Source organism: Gekko japonicus, unplaced genomic scaffold (genome assembly GCF_001447785.1).
Source record: "Gekko japonicus isolate JY-2015 unplaced genomic scaffold, Gekko_japonicus_V1.1 scaffold154, whole genome shotgun sequence".
NCBI classification, from domain to species: Eukaryota; Metazoa; Chordata; class Lepidosauria; order Squamata; family Gekkonidae; genus Gekko; species Gekko japonicus.
The window spans coordinates 658,147-670,538 of NW_015172008.1; the positions used below are offsets into that span (position 1 = coordinate 658,147).

Here is a 12,392-nt window from a genome sequence, read left to right on the forward strand (position 1 = left end):
GATGTGATGTCATTGAGTCCAACTTCGGAAAGTGCCATTTCCCCCGGAACAACTGTGATGCCTGTAGTTTGGAGATCAGTTATAATTCTGGGAGAACTCCAGGTTCCACCCGGAGGTTGGTAACTACGCAATGCATACTGTCAGTATGAGGTATAGCAATGTGCGCAAGAAAGGGAATTGAACGACCAAACGTAAAAAAACACTTCGACAACGTGCTTCTAAGCTCAGTGCCTCCCCCCACCCCGGGCCCAATTCGGCTCTCTTTCGTTCAGCACCAACTACCAATAACAAATATGTAATAAGTAAACGGATTTCACGAGCCTCAGGTCTGAAACCCGACAACTCCGCCATCCCTTTTCGTGACAAGCAGCGTTCGTTCAGCCGGGGGAATCAACTCTGGAGACGCTGAAAAGAAAGATGCAGACTCCTTGCCCTGCTTCAGGGCCCAGAGAAAACCGAGCGGCTCAGGCCTGGCGCTTAACGACTGGATCTGCAAAGTGAAACTTTTCCAGTCCTGGTTGCAAGCTGCCTTCACCATTCGCTCCTCGTTGGAAAAATAACAGCTCTTAAAGGCGCGCGGCGGGAGGGAACAAAGGTCCTTTGCCCGGGGCCGCGCATGCACGACGTACTCGGTAGCTGGCCCAGGCATGGCTCCGCGTTGGCTCGCTCTCCTCGCGCGCGCAGGGCAGGCCAAATGGCCGCTGCCTGGCTGTGCCTCTTACAGGCCGAGCAGCAGCAGCGCCGCCGCCGAAGCCACCAGCGACAGAAACCACCTAATATACACGCAAGAGCATTTCGCCCTGAGAGCGTCGCTGAGAAAGGTACGGACAGCGGCCTGTTAGGAGTCGGAAATGCGGCTGATGGTCAGAACAGTACTAAAAAGGGGCCTAAACTTAAAAACGAGAACTAATTAGCTGTTTAACATTTTAGGACTTAGCACAATGGTGTTGTGGGAGAGGAGGATTTAAGGTCGCTGCCCTGTGGAGACTTACTTTTGGAGTGAGCACCACTGAATTTAGTGAGACTCCGCTCTGTGTAAACATGTACAGGACTGGTATTCAAAAACTATGCAGTTGAGGTGTTGGTGCATGTGGCGTCCTCTTATTTGGGGAGGACTGGTTTTCACTTTAAATTATACTTTGTGTTCACAAACAGGGTAGTTTCTGCTGCCACCAGGAATTTAAACAAATTCCCAATCTTCTCTCATTAGCTGTTGTTGGTAATGTGACCCAGGGTCTGGGCTTTTCAGAGGTCTCTGTGGCCCTGAGGAAGGATTGAACTGAATTCTGGGTTAAACTCAAACAAATTATGATGTATTGAATTTTGGAACAAAAATAAGTTGCTGGTTAACTGTAACTGTTTTGGGGAAGAGAAACTGGTAAAATAAACTGGCAAGGTATCACACAAAGTTTTTGATCATAAGACCCCTCTCTGACAGGAATCACTCTTTCACTAGGTAGCCACACTGGCAAAGCTCTTTGTATTATTTCTCTTTTATAACTTTGGAGTCTCACAGACCCTTCTCATATCTTTTCCACACTTAAACTTGTAAAGACATATATTTTGAATTCTTTACATCTCCACACAGAACTGAGTCATCTCACTCTCTCTCAGACTCACTAACTGACTGAATCACTCCAACTGATTTCTCTGACTTTCATAACTGACTTCAAGACACACAGAGATTCATTCCAAGCAACTTCTCCCACACTCTGTCATCCACCAATCACAGCACACTTGTCTCCCTCAATCAATCTACTCTGCTATCACTGCACTCCAACCAAAATTTAAAGGAACACACACATAGTAAAACAAGGAATCATTACAGTGGATTTGCTTGACTTTATGAACAGTTGTATTTTCTTTGAGCATGTCAAAAATTTCCAGCTGTAAACGTGGAGTACTTTAAAAAAAACAGTAAGAGAGCCAGTGTGGTGCAGTGATTAGAGTGTGGGACTAGGATCTGGGAGACTCAGGTTCAAATCCCAACTCTGCCAAAGAATTACAGGGTGGCCTTGGGCTAGTCCTATACTCTCAGCCTAACCTACTTCACAGGGTTCTTGGGAGGATACAGTGGAGGAGAGGAGAATGAGATATGTCACTTTAGTCCTCATTGGGGACTAAATCAATACATAAATAAGGTCTCCTCACAAGGTTAGCTATTTTAAAGCAGAGATACAATGCCATCCTAAGTAGACCTTCACCCTTCTTAGTTCATTGAAGCCAACAGGGCTTAGATGGGTAAAACTCTGCTTAGGATGGCACTGATTGCTACTTTGACCCAATAGCTGTATTGTTCTGAGTTCGGCTTGATTCCCTATACATGGCTATGTCAAGAGGCAGTGCACAGTGGCAGGAACAAAAGTTATTTTGTGTTCAACCTTATTGCAAAAGAACCATTGTAATTTATAGCTATGGCATGTATGAAGATTCCAGGTGATTCAAAGTCTTGCTGTTCTTCACTACTGGAAAACTTTCTCGCATATGAAGACAGCAAAGTTTACAGGCAGTCACCATTGAATGACCATTTTCACAACCAAGAGACATAGGAACTATGGCAATCTCACCCTCTTCCTTCCTTCACACTCAGGATTTTCCCTTCTGTCTTCTTTCTTGCTGAGCAGCCCCTTTATCTATTTTCTTCATATTTGTGTGTCTATAGCTGTCCCATGAAGTCACTGTATGATGAATGAATGGATGCTGGTCCAGCCCAGGGAATTGAGGGAAGAGACAAAATCACCTTCTTAAATTCTGCTTTTGAAATGGCACATGAGAGGCTTTTGAAAATTCAAAATAAACAAAATGTTTTATTTAACTTAGAGAAAAGGGTCAGGTGGAATCAGGTGTAGGATGTATGAGGTGAACTGATAATAAAACCGAGGTAACTTTGTGTTCACACAAACACCGGACAATTTGTTGCCAACAAGTAAGTCTTTCTGCTATTCTACAAGGTCTCTAAAACTATAAGGAGAGAGGCTTTCTTTTCAATTTCTGCTTAAATACTCAAGCATAGGTTTCTGCGTTTAACTGACATGTGGAGTTCAGAAGGCAGGAAGATACAACCAAGTTCCCAAAATACTTCTTTGTGCACAGACCAGGGATCACTTCTCTTTACTAGAAGCTATTTTCCCTTTTGGCTTGAATGGGGATCCTCCTTGATCCACTCACTTACTCTCTCTTAGCCTCCTTCCCAGTCCACAGTCAGTGCTTAACTGTATCTTCTTCAACTGTCAGTTCCCAACTGTCATTCCTTAACTGACTTTCTCAACAGAATTCCGTTGGAGCAGCCTGTTACTCAAAGGTTCTTAGACTCTGCTAGGCATTAACCCTTGACAGTCTGTCACAGGAACACAGCTGAAAATGTGTATAATTTAACTTTGCAGGTTATAGGATGTGATTTGGAGGTGTGTTTATAGTTAGACTGTCTCTGCTTACACTCAGTACTGCTCTTATGCTGTGTTCTTCCACTTCTTTGCTCTTTCTGCCAGCTCTTAGCTGTGTTGCAGAATTCAGAACTCTAGAAATCTGTGTGAATCAGAACCCATGCTGCACTCTTCTTTCCTTATAGCTAGTGCCATTGGAGCCTCTACATGGCAGTTTCTCCTGCTCTCTCCTTGCTTTAGCCCCACCACCTTCTGAGTGCTTTTTAAAGTAAAATCAGCAATTACTGTATCATTATAATGTAATAGTGCTATAAAAATCTGTTGTCATGATCTACTAGTGCTTCATGATTTACTAATTCTAGATATTAAGTCTCTCACCTTTTTGGCAAAGGAAAAACTAGAGACTTGCTTTCTTTAAAAGAAGGCTGGGAAGTCAGAGGAACTAGTAGATTTTGTCAGCTGATTATTGAACACATATAAAATTGCCTTTTATTGAGTCAAACCAATGTGCTGTCATAGTCAGCATTGTCTACTCTGGCCCCGGTCACACAGGAGGTTTAGGGCCAGAAGAGGGACGGATCGGGGGTGCAGCAAATGGGCACGATCAAACCGCAACATCTGGGAAGCAGCGCGCACCCGTCCCTGATCCGGCCCTTCAGACCGAAAATGTGCAGCAAAAAAGAACCTGCTAAAAAGCAGGACTTACCTAAAACGCCGCAGCAAGTGCGGCCGTCGGATCGCCGGCGCGGCCTTCTGCAGGAGCAATCGAGGCTCCCAGCCGAACTGCGCATGCACACACATGTGCAGCCGGCGGCCTCGTGCTCCCTTCCGTGGCTTTCTCCCCGGCATCTGATCGTGCTGGGGAGCAACTGCGCAGCGGCTCACGGGATCTGTGTGATCCCACGGCTGCATGTCTCTTTTGGTCCGGCTTTCAAAAGCCGCACTTTGCCCGCATCAGTTTTCCTCCGTGTGGCAGGGGCCTATGACTTGCATTGGCTGTACAGTGTGGATGTTTCACATCACCTGCTATCTGATCTTTTAGTTGGAGATGTCAGTGATTGAATCTGGGACCGTCTGCTTGTAGAGCAGATAGACCACTGAACCAGGACTGTGCCCCGTAACTTTATAATGTTATTGTGGTATACCAATCTAGCAATTGGCATTTTTTAAAAAGCCCCCAAAGTCATCCAGTGTATGTAAGAAAAATGGTGTAGATGCAGGTACAAAAATGTACACCTTCCCATGGCATGCAAAGGTTGCTTCGACACAAGTTTTCCAAAAGATTATATCCAAACAGGTGGGGGAAAGAACTCAGCAAAGGATGGGAAACCCCAGAAAGTGGATGTTTAATGGATGATGTGATGTAGATGACATGAAAAGGAATAGAAAATGCTGTAGTTTGGATGCCAGAGAGCAGCAAAACCTCTGTGGGAGCAACCAAAGCTGGTGAATAAAGGATTTAGTGCTGGCAGAAGCTGTAGCTAGGATGAGAAACAATTTAAATGAAACACTTTCCAATAAATGCTCAGAAGAGAAACGGCATCACCCCAATTACCGAGCACAGTGTGTGCTTTTCTGATGCTGAAAGCAGCTTTCTTTTAAAAAGAACATTACATTATTTAATCAGCATTAATGAATACGTTAAGCAACCTGCTCTCCCATTATTATTTTTGTAATTCTGTCATAAGATTAGGAAATAGTATTTAACTTGGCAACGTGTTTCTGTAGGATGGAATTCTGAACTCGCAGCGTTTGTTACACTGAAAGGAAATGGCTGCATATCTTCTTGCTCTTTGCATAAGCATCAACATTGCTTAGAGCCCTGCTGCCTGGGAACGTCTCATCATAATACCGCATACAACATTGCTACCTATGATCGTGCAAATTGAATGAATTTTCATATTATCCATCTCCAGGAAGACTTTGATCCAATTCCTGTACAATTCAAAGAACTCATGTTGCATGCACCCAGTGGGACAAATGATGCCGTCCTGAAGAGCACATTGCATGCCACATCACACGTGGCTTTTGAAATTCTCTTGATCAAGGGTGCCATATTGCATGAAGGGCTGTTGTCCAAAAGGCTGATAGAATACATGGATCAGTGACTTTGTGAGCTGAAACAGAAGACCTGTTCTGAGGCTGGGAGCCACCATAGCTGTTGGTGCTCAAGCACACAAAGAAATAATGGTGTGTAACATTGACACCTGTGATAGCGTATGCATATGAAGCTTCTAGATTGCCTGGGTTTACTGTAACAATCGGAAATCTCCTCCCTTGTTTGGCAAGAGGAGCAGTAGAGAGTCAGCATTATAGTGGTCAGAGTAGCTAATTAGGATCTGGGAGACCCAGGTTCAACTACTCACTCTGTATACAAAAGGGCACTATTTATTTATTTATGTTTATTTTATAGTCAAATTTATACCCCGCCCTCCCCGCAAAGCAGGCTCAGGGTGGCTTCCAACAACAATACAACAATACAGAATAAAAGCATAAATAGTACAGAATTAAACCACAACAATTAAAATAGTGCATCACAAATGTTACAAAGTACTGGCGGCAGTTAAAAATAAACAAATGAGATGTTTTCAAATGAAAGTGCTTTGATGTTATTCCACATAAGTGTTTGGGTGTTATTTTGCTCATTCTTGAGGCAGCTGCTGATGTCAACATTATGGGCCATGTACTAAGGTGGCGGCCCCTAGTTATATGCCTGGTGGAAGAGCTCCATCTTGCAGGCCCTGCAGAACTGTGAAAGGTCCCGCAGGGCCCTGATCTCCTCCAGGAGCTCGTTCCACCAGGCAGGGGCCGCCACCGAAAAGGCCCCGGCCCTAGTAGCAGCTAGGTTAGGATCAGAGAGAGTAACTAGTGCAAGGCTACCGAGCAAGCTTCCATGGCAGAATGAGGATTTAAAACAAAAGAAAAGAGGGGGGACTTAAACCAAAAGTATTGAATCAAGAACCAAAAAGGTTAGTTGCAAAACAGTATAGGGTGAGTTACTAAAAACTATATGTGTAACCTATATTATCAAAAATACGTGTATTTATTATCAAATGGTTAAAAACATTTATGGGCCCAAATGTAGCCTCATTACAGCATAAAAGTGCAATGTATACAAAAAGGAACTAATGTGACCCGATGTGTTTTGGCCCAAATTGGCCTTCTTCAATGGTAAAACAATGTCTGTACATAAATGGGAGTATTGAATTCTGGATCCGCTTTAAGGTGCTGGTGCTTACCTTTAAAGTCCTATACGGCCAGTGGCCAGCATACTTATGAGATTGCCTCTCCCCATATGAGCCCCAAGGGCAGTAAGGTCCACAAATCAACATCTGTTAGTGGTCCCCAGCCCCAGGGACATCCGACTAGTCTCGACCAGGGCCAGGGCTTTCTTAGCCCTGACCCCTGCCTGGTGGAACAAGCTCCCGTATGAGATCAGGGTCCTGTGGGACTTACTGCAGTTCTGCAGGGCCTGCAAGATGGAGCTCTTCCACCGGGCATTTGGTTGAGGCAGCAGACGCCCCCCCCCCAGGTTCCCTGGCCCTAGCTTTTCTGGCCCAGCTTTTCTGGCCAATTGTCCACCTGTGGCCTGATCTTGATTGGTCATCTGATCACCTCTTTGTTTACATGGTATTTTATGATATTTTATGTGTAAATTGTACAATAGTAAAACAATACACAAAAACAATATTTTTGTTGTTCAGTCGCACAGTCGAGTCCGACTCTTTGCGACCCCATGGATCATCTCCCGCCAGGCCCTCCTGTCTTCCGCCGTCCTCTGAAGTTGGCTCAATTTCATGTTCGTTGCATCGATGACACTGTCTAACCATCTCATCCTTTGCCGTCCCCGTCTTCTTTGACCTTCAATCTTTCCCAGCATCAGGGTCTTCTCCAGGGAGTGCTCCCTTCTCATTGGGTGGCCAAAGTATTTGAGCTTCAGTTTCATTATCTGGCCTTCCAGGGAACAGTCAGGGTTGATTTCTTTTAGGATTGACTGATTTGATCTCCTTGCAGTCCAAGGAACTCTCAAGAGTCTTCTCCAGCACCATAGTTCAAAAGAATCTATTCTTCGGCGCTCGGCCTTCCTTATAGTCCAACTCTCGCAGCCATACATGACTACTGGGAATACCATTGCTTTGACCATGCGGACTTTTGTTGGCAGGGTGATGTCTCTACTTTTTATCATGCTGTTTAGGTTCGCCATCGCTTTCCTCCCAAGGAGCAGGCGTCTTTTAATTTCATGACTGCTGTCACAGTCTGCGGTGATCTGGGATCCCAGGAACGTGAAGTCTGTCACTACTTCCACGACTTCCCCTTCTATTTGCCAAGGAGTGATGGGGCCGGATGCCATGATCTTAGTTTTTTTGATGTTGAGCTTCAAGCCCACTTTTGCGCTCTCCTCTTTTACCCTGAGCAAGAGGCTCTTGAGGTCCTCTTCACTTTCTGCCATCAGAGTGGTATCGTCTGCATATCTGAGGTTGTTGATCTTTTCCCCAGCAATCTTAATTCCCGCTTGTGATTCATCCAGGCCAGCATTTCGCATGATGTACTCTGCATATATATTAAATAAGCAAGGTGACAATATACATCCTTGTCGTACTCCTTTTCCTATGCTGAACCAATCAGTTGTTCCATATCCGGTTCTAACTGTCGCTTCTTGGCCCTTATACAGGTTTCTCAAGAGACATGTGAGGTGGTCTGGTACTCCCATCTCTTTAAGGCCCTGCCATAGTTTGTTGTGATCCACACAGTCAAAAGCTTTAGCATAGTCAATGAAGCAGAAGTAGATATTTTTCTGGTACTCTCTTGCTTTCTCCATAATCCAGCGAATGTTGGCAATTTGATCTCTCGTTCCTCTACCTCTTCGAAACCCAGCTTGTACTTCTGGTAGTTCTCTATCCACGTACTGTTGAAGCCTAGCTTGTAGGATCTTGAGCATGACCTTGCTAGCGTGTGATATGAGTGCAATTGTGCGATAGTTTGAACATTCCTTGGCATTGCCCTTCTTTGGGATTGGAATGTATACTGACCTTTTCCAATCCTGTGGCCACTGTTGCGTTTTCCAAATTTGCTGGCAAATGGAGTGCAGCACTTTAACAGCATCATCTTCTAAGACTTTGAATAGTTCAGCTGGAATACCATCACCTCCACTAGCTTTGTTGTTACTAATGCTTTCTAAGGCCCATTTAACTTCACATTCCAGGATGTCTGGCTCGAGGTCAGTGATTATACTGTCGTGGTTGTCCACAACTGAGCATCCTTTCGGCTTTGGCCCAGCCGCTTCACTCTTTCTGGGGTTACTTGTACTTGCCCTCTGCTCTTCCCCAGTAGCATATTGGACACCTTCCGACCTGAGGGGCTCATCTTCCGGCGTCATATCTTTTAGCCTTTTGGTACTTTCCATGGGGTTTTCTTGGCAAAAGTACTGGAGTGGGTTGCCAAAAAAGGAATTTAACAATCAAGAATAGATTATACAAGGCAAAAGAATGTTTATGAGGCCTTTTTGAGTCTGGCCTTGTGCTTTAGTCAATTGCATACAAGCTGAGTGATGTTTCTTATTGTATGCCTAAAAGTAATGATAGGACAATACTTCGAGTTTTGGACCAAAGAGTACAGGTGCAAACTGTTGGAAAATTGGTAACAATAGTTAGATATTCAGAGGTTGCAAAATGGATCTTTGTTCACTGGAGAGGAGGCATTTTCTTTCTATGTAAAAATCTTTTATTTCTAAAGGGAAGGGTACACAGGAAAATCTACAAAACAACAAACTCTTAAGACTACATGCTTGCAACAACAGACACACAGATAGTATTTATTTATTTATTTGCATTTTTACCCCGCCCTCCCAGCCAGAGCCAGTTCAGGGCGGCTTACATAAAACAGATAATTACATTAAAAACATAAATTACGATTAAAACAATTCTAAAACCATAATAAAGTGCTAGTAATCGATGGTAATTGTTGTTGTCCCTAAACGGTAGCAGCTATCATTCACAGTTCTCAGCTCATAGTCAGCTCACAGTGTTCATTTTGGTTGTTCTTGCAGAAATTGCTGTTCTTTAGGCTGTTGGTGGCAATTTCCAGAATCCAGGGCCCTCTCCCATTCCACCATCTGATGCTCTTAATTGGTGGTGGTGGCGGCGGCTCCCAAAAGCCTGGTGGAAGAGCTCCGTTTTACAGACCCTGCGGAACTGTAAAAGGTCCCACAGGGCCCTGATCTCCTCCGGGAGCTCATTCCACCAGGTTGGGGCCGCCACCGAGACGGCCCTGGTCATTGACAGCCTAGCCTCCTTAAGACCCAGGAGGGTCAGCTGGTTCTGAGCCCCTGACCACAGTGCTCTCTGGGGGACATATGGGGAAAGGCGATCCCTCAGGTATGTAGGTCCCTGACCATGTAGGGCTTTAAAGAAGATTCTTCTTTCTTCTTGACCCCTAGAAGGAAATCGCCTAAATGTATTAACCAATGATTGTTAGTAAATAGGCTTCAGTTTACTGGGCTTTCTTTCCATTGGCTTTCTGCTACTTTCCTTCCAGGTCAGTCTAAACAATAGCACACAATAGCACACATTAACCCTATAATGACTGAATTTTAGACCTTGCAACACACATATTTCCAACACAAACTACCGATCAGAGCCAATGTACCATAGATAATGCATTCAGCATGTATATAATTGATTAAGGCACAAGACAAGACTCAAGGAAGCCTCACAAATATGCTTTAACCTTGTGTAATCTATTCTTGATCATTAAAACTCCTTTCTTGGTCCTATATCAACTTGTATATTGTTTTACTATTGTATCATGAGCCTTTATGTACAGACATTGTTTGACCATTGAAGAAGACCAATTTGGGCTGAAATGCATCAGGTCGCATTAGTGTTAGATCCCTTCCAGTCCGGCTTCCGCCCGGGTCATGGGACAGAGACGGTGCTGGTCGCTCTGACTGATGACCTCCGGAGGCATCTGGATTGAGGCGGAACGGCGGTACTGTTGTTGTTAAATCTGTCAGCCGTGTTTGACACGGTCGACCACCAGTTACTAGTCCACCACCTCGCAGACGGTGGGGATTAGGGGACTCGCCTTGCAATGGTTTGCCTTCTTTCTTCAAGGTCGGGGACAAAGGGTGGCGCTAGGGGAACAGCAGTCCATGAGGCACCCACTTGAGTGTGATGTGCCTCAGGGGGCTGTGCTGTCCCCGAAGTTATTTAACATCTACATGCGCCCCCTTGCCCAGATTGCCCGGAGGTATGGGCTGGGATGTCACCAGTATGCTGATGACACCCAGCTGTATCTGAAGTTAGGCGGCCAGTCGGACTTCGGACCAGCTGATCTGGATGGCGCTTTGCAGACTGTGGCTGGGTGGCTCAGACAGAGTCAGCTGAAGCTGAATCCAGCGAAGATAGAGGTCCTGTGCTTGGGTCGGGGCGGTTTGGGGGTGGGGATCCCACTCCCGACATTTGGGGGCGGCCTCACTGGTCACAGCATCAGAGGTTTGGAGTTTGGGAGTGCTCCTGGATTCCTCCTTTACCATGGAGGCCCAGGTAGCTGCCACTGCCAAGCTGGCCTTCTATCATCTGAGGCTGATTAGGCAGCTGGTGCCCTTCCTTGACCGTGCTGACCTGGCTACAGTGATCCACGCGATGGTCACCTCGAGACTCGACTACTGTAACGCTGTCTACCTGGGGCTGCCTTTGTCGCTGATCTGGAAGCTGCAGCTAGTGCAGAATGCCGTTGCCAGGCTATTGATGGGTCTCCCTAGATGGGAGCACATCCAGCCTGCGCTGAGGACACTGCACTGGCTGCCAATAGTATACTGAATCCACTTCAGAGTGCTGGTTATTACCTTTAAAACCCTATACGGCTGGGGTCCAACATACCTATGGGACTGCCTTTCTCCGTATATACCCCAGAGAGCACTACGGTCTGGGTCTCAAAATCGGTTGACCCTCCCTGGCCCAAGGGAGGCCAGGCTAGCTGATAGGGTTGTCATGATGATGAAATGGAGGATGGGAGACTATTGTAAGCTGCTTTGGTTCCCCACTGGGGAGAAATGCAGGGTATAAATATCTTCTGCTTGCTTTTCTGACATCTCTAGCTTTATCAGAGGGCCATGCTCCAAATATTTCAAATGACCTTTCCTCATTGAAAGTGCCCCCCTCATATATGGCTATAAATGTCAAAGAAGACATGTGGGAAGACTATAATGCATCTCTAGTTGTATTTCACATTTGGATTTAAGGTTTGAATTTTAATATGGATTTTATTATTGGTAGATTGTATTTTAACTTGAGTGTATTATTGGGTGATTGAATGAATTTGGAAAAGAAGAATAAGGTACAATTACAAAGTAAATAAGGTACAATTGGTCTTGGTTCTCTGACTGGAATAGCAGCTCTGTTGGTCACTATTTTTATTCTGGGCTCTTTCACTTCTGGAATTTCTCTGCAAACATTTGTGACAGGAATTTACTCTTTTGTATTTATATAGGTATCCTGAAAATCTTGGATTAACTTGGTTTCTATGCAACCCTTTCTATTTTTAGTCACTAGGACCTTAAGAACACTTTCCTGGTAGTGAGCCATACTGAATAAAATGGGATTTACTGCTGCATAGACCTGCTTAGGCATGCTCCCTAAGTAACCAGGCAGGTAATAGTTTTACTAAAATCAGACTTGATTAGACAATCTATGTATTTTCCCTCATCAGAGACCTGTAGGCAACATATTTGTAATGGCTATTAGGGATATAATGATGTAAAAACTTTAATTGTGCCAAGTGAAGGTCACAGAACAGATGCTTGAACTTCAGATAACCCTTTATGCTAAATTTTCCCTTGCCATGAAAAATACTTTTTTTGGCTTGTTTCTTAGTACTTTCCTTTAGGCAACACAGAAAGTTAATTAGCTATTGAGTGAAACCTTTGTCATGTCTCTCTTATGTTCTTTTCATGTGGCTGCCTTTGGCATCACAAAATCAGAGGCAGAACACATTGCAACCAAGTTGCCT

The 12,392-nt window shown here is 44.7% G+C and overlaps 1 protein-coding gene across 1 annotated transcript in view; it reads left to right on the forward strand.

The window, feature by feature from the left end:
- Positions 1 to 414: 414 nt before the first annotated feature.
- The window catches only part of LOC107117988 (probable acyl-CoA dehydrogenase 6), an 87,059-nt gene continuing 75,081 nt past the window's right edge, over positions 415 to 12,392 (forward strand). Inside the window, exon 1 of the mRNA XM_015420196.1 lies at positions 415 to 821. Coding sequence (XP_015275682.1) covers positions 648 to 821 — 174 coding nt within the window. The 5' untranslated portion in view covers positions 415 to 647. The remainder of the gene's footprint in view (positions 822 to 12,392) is intronic.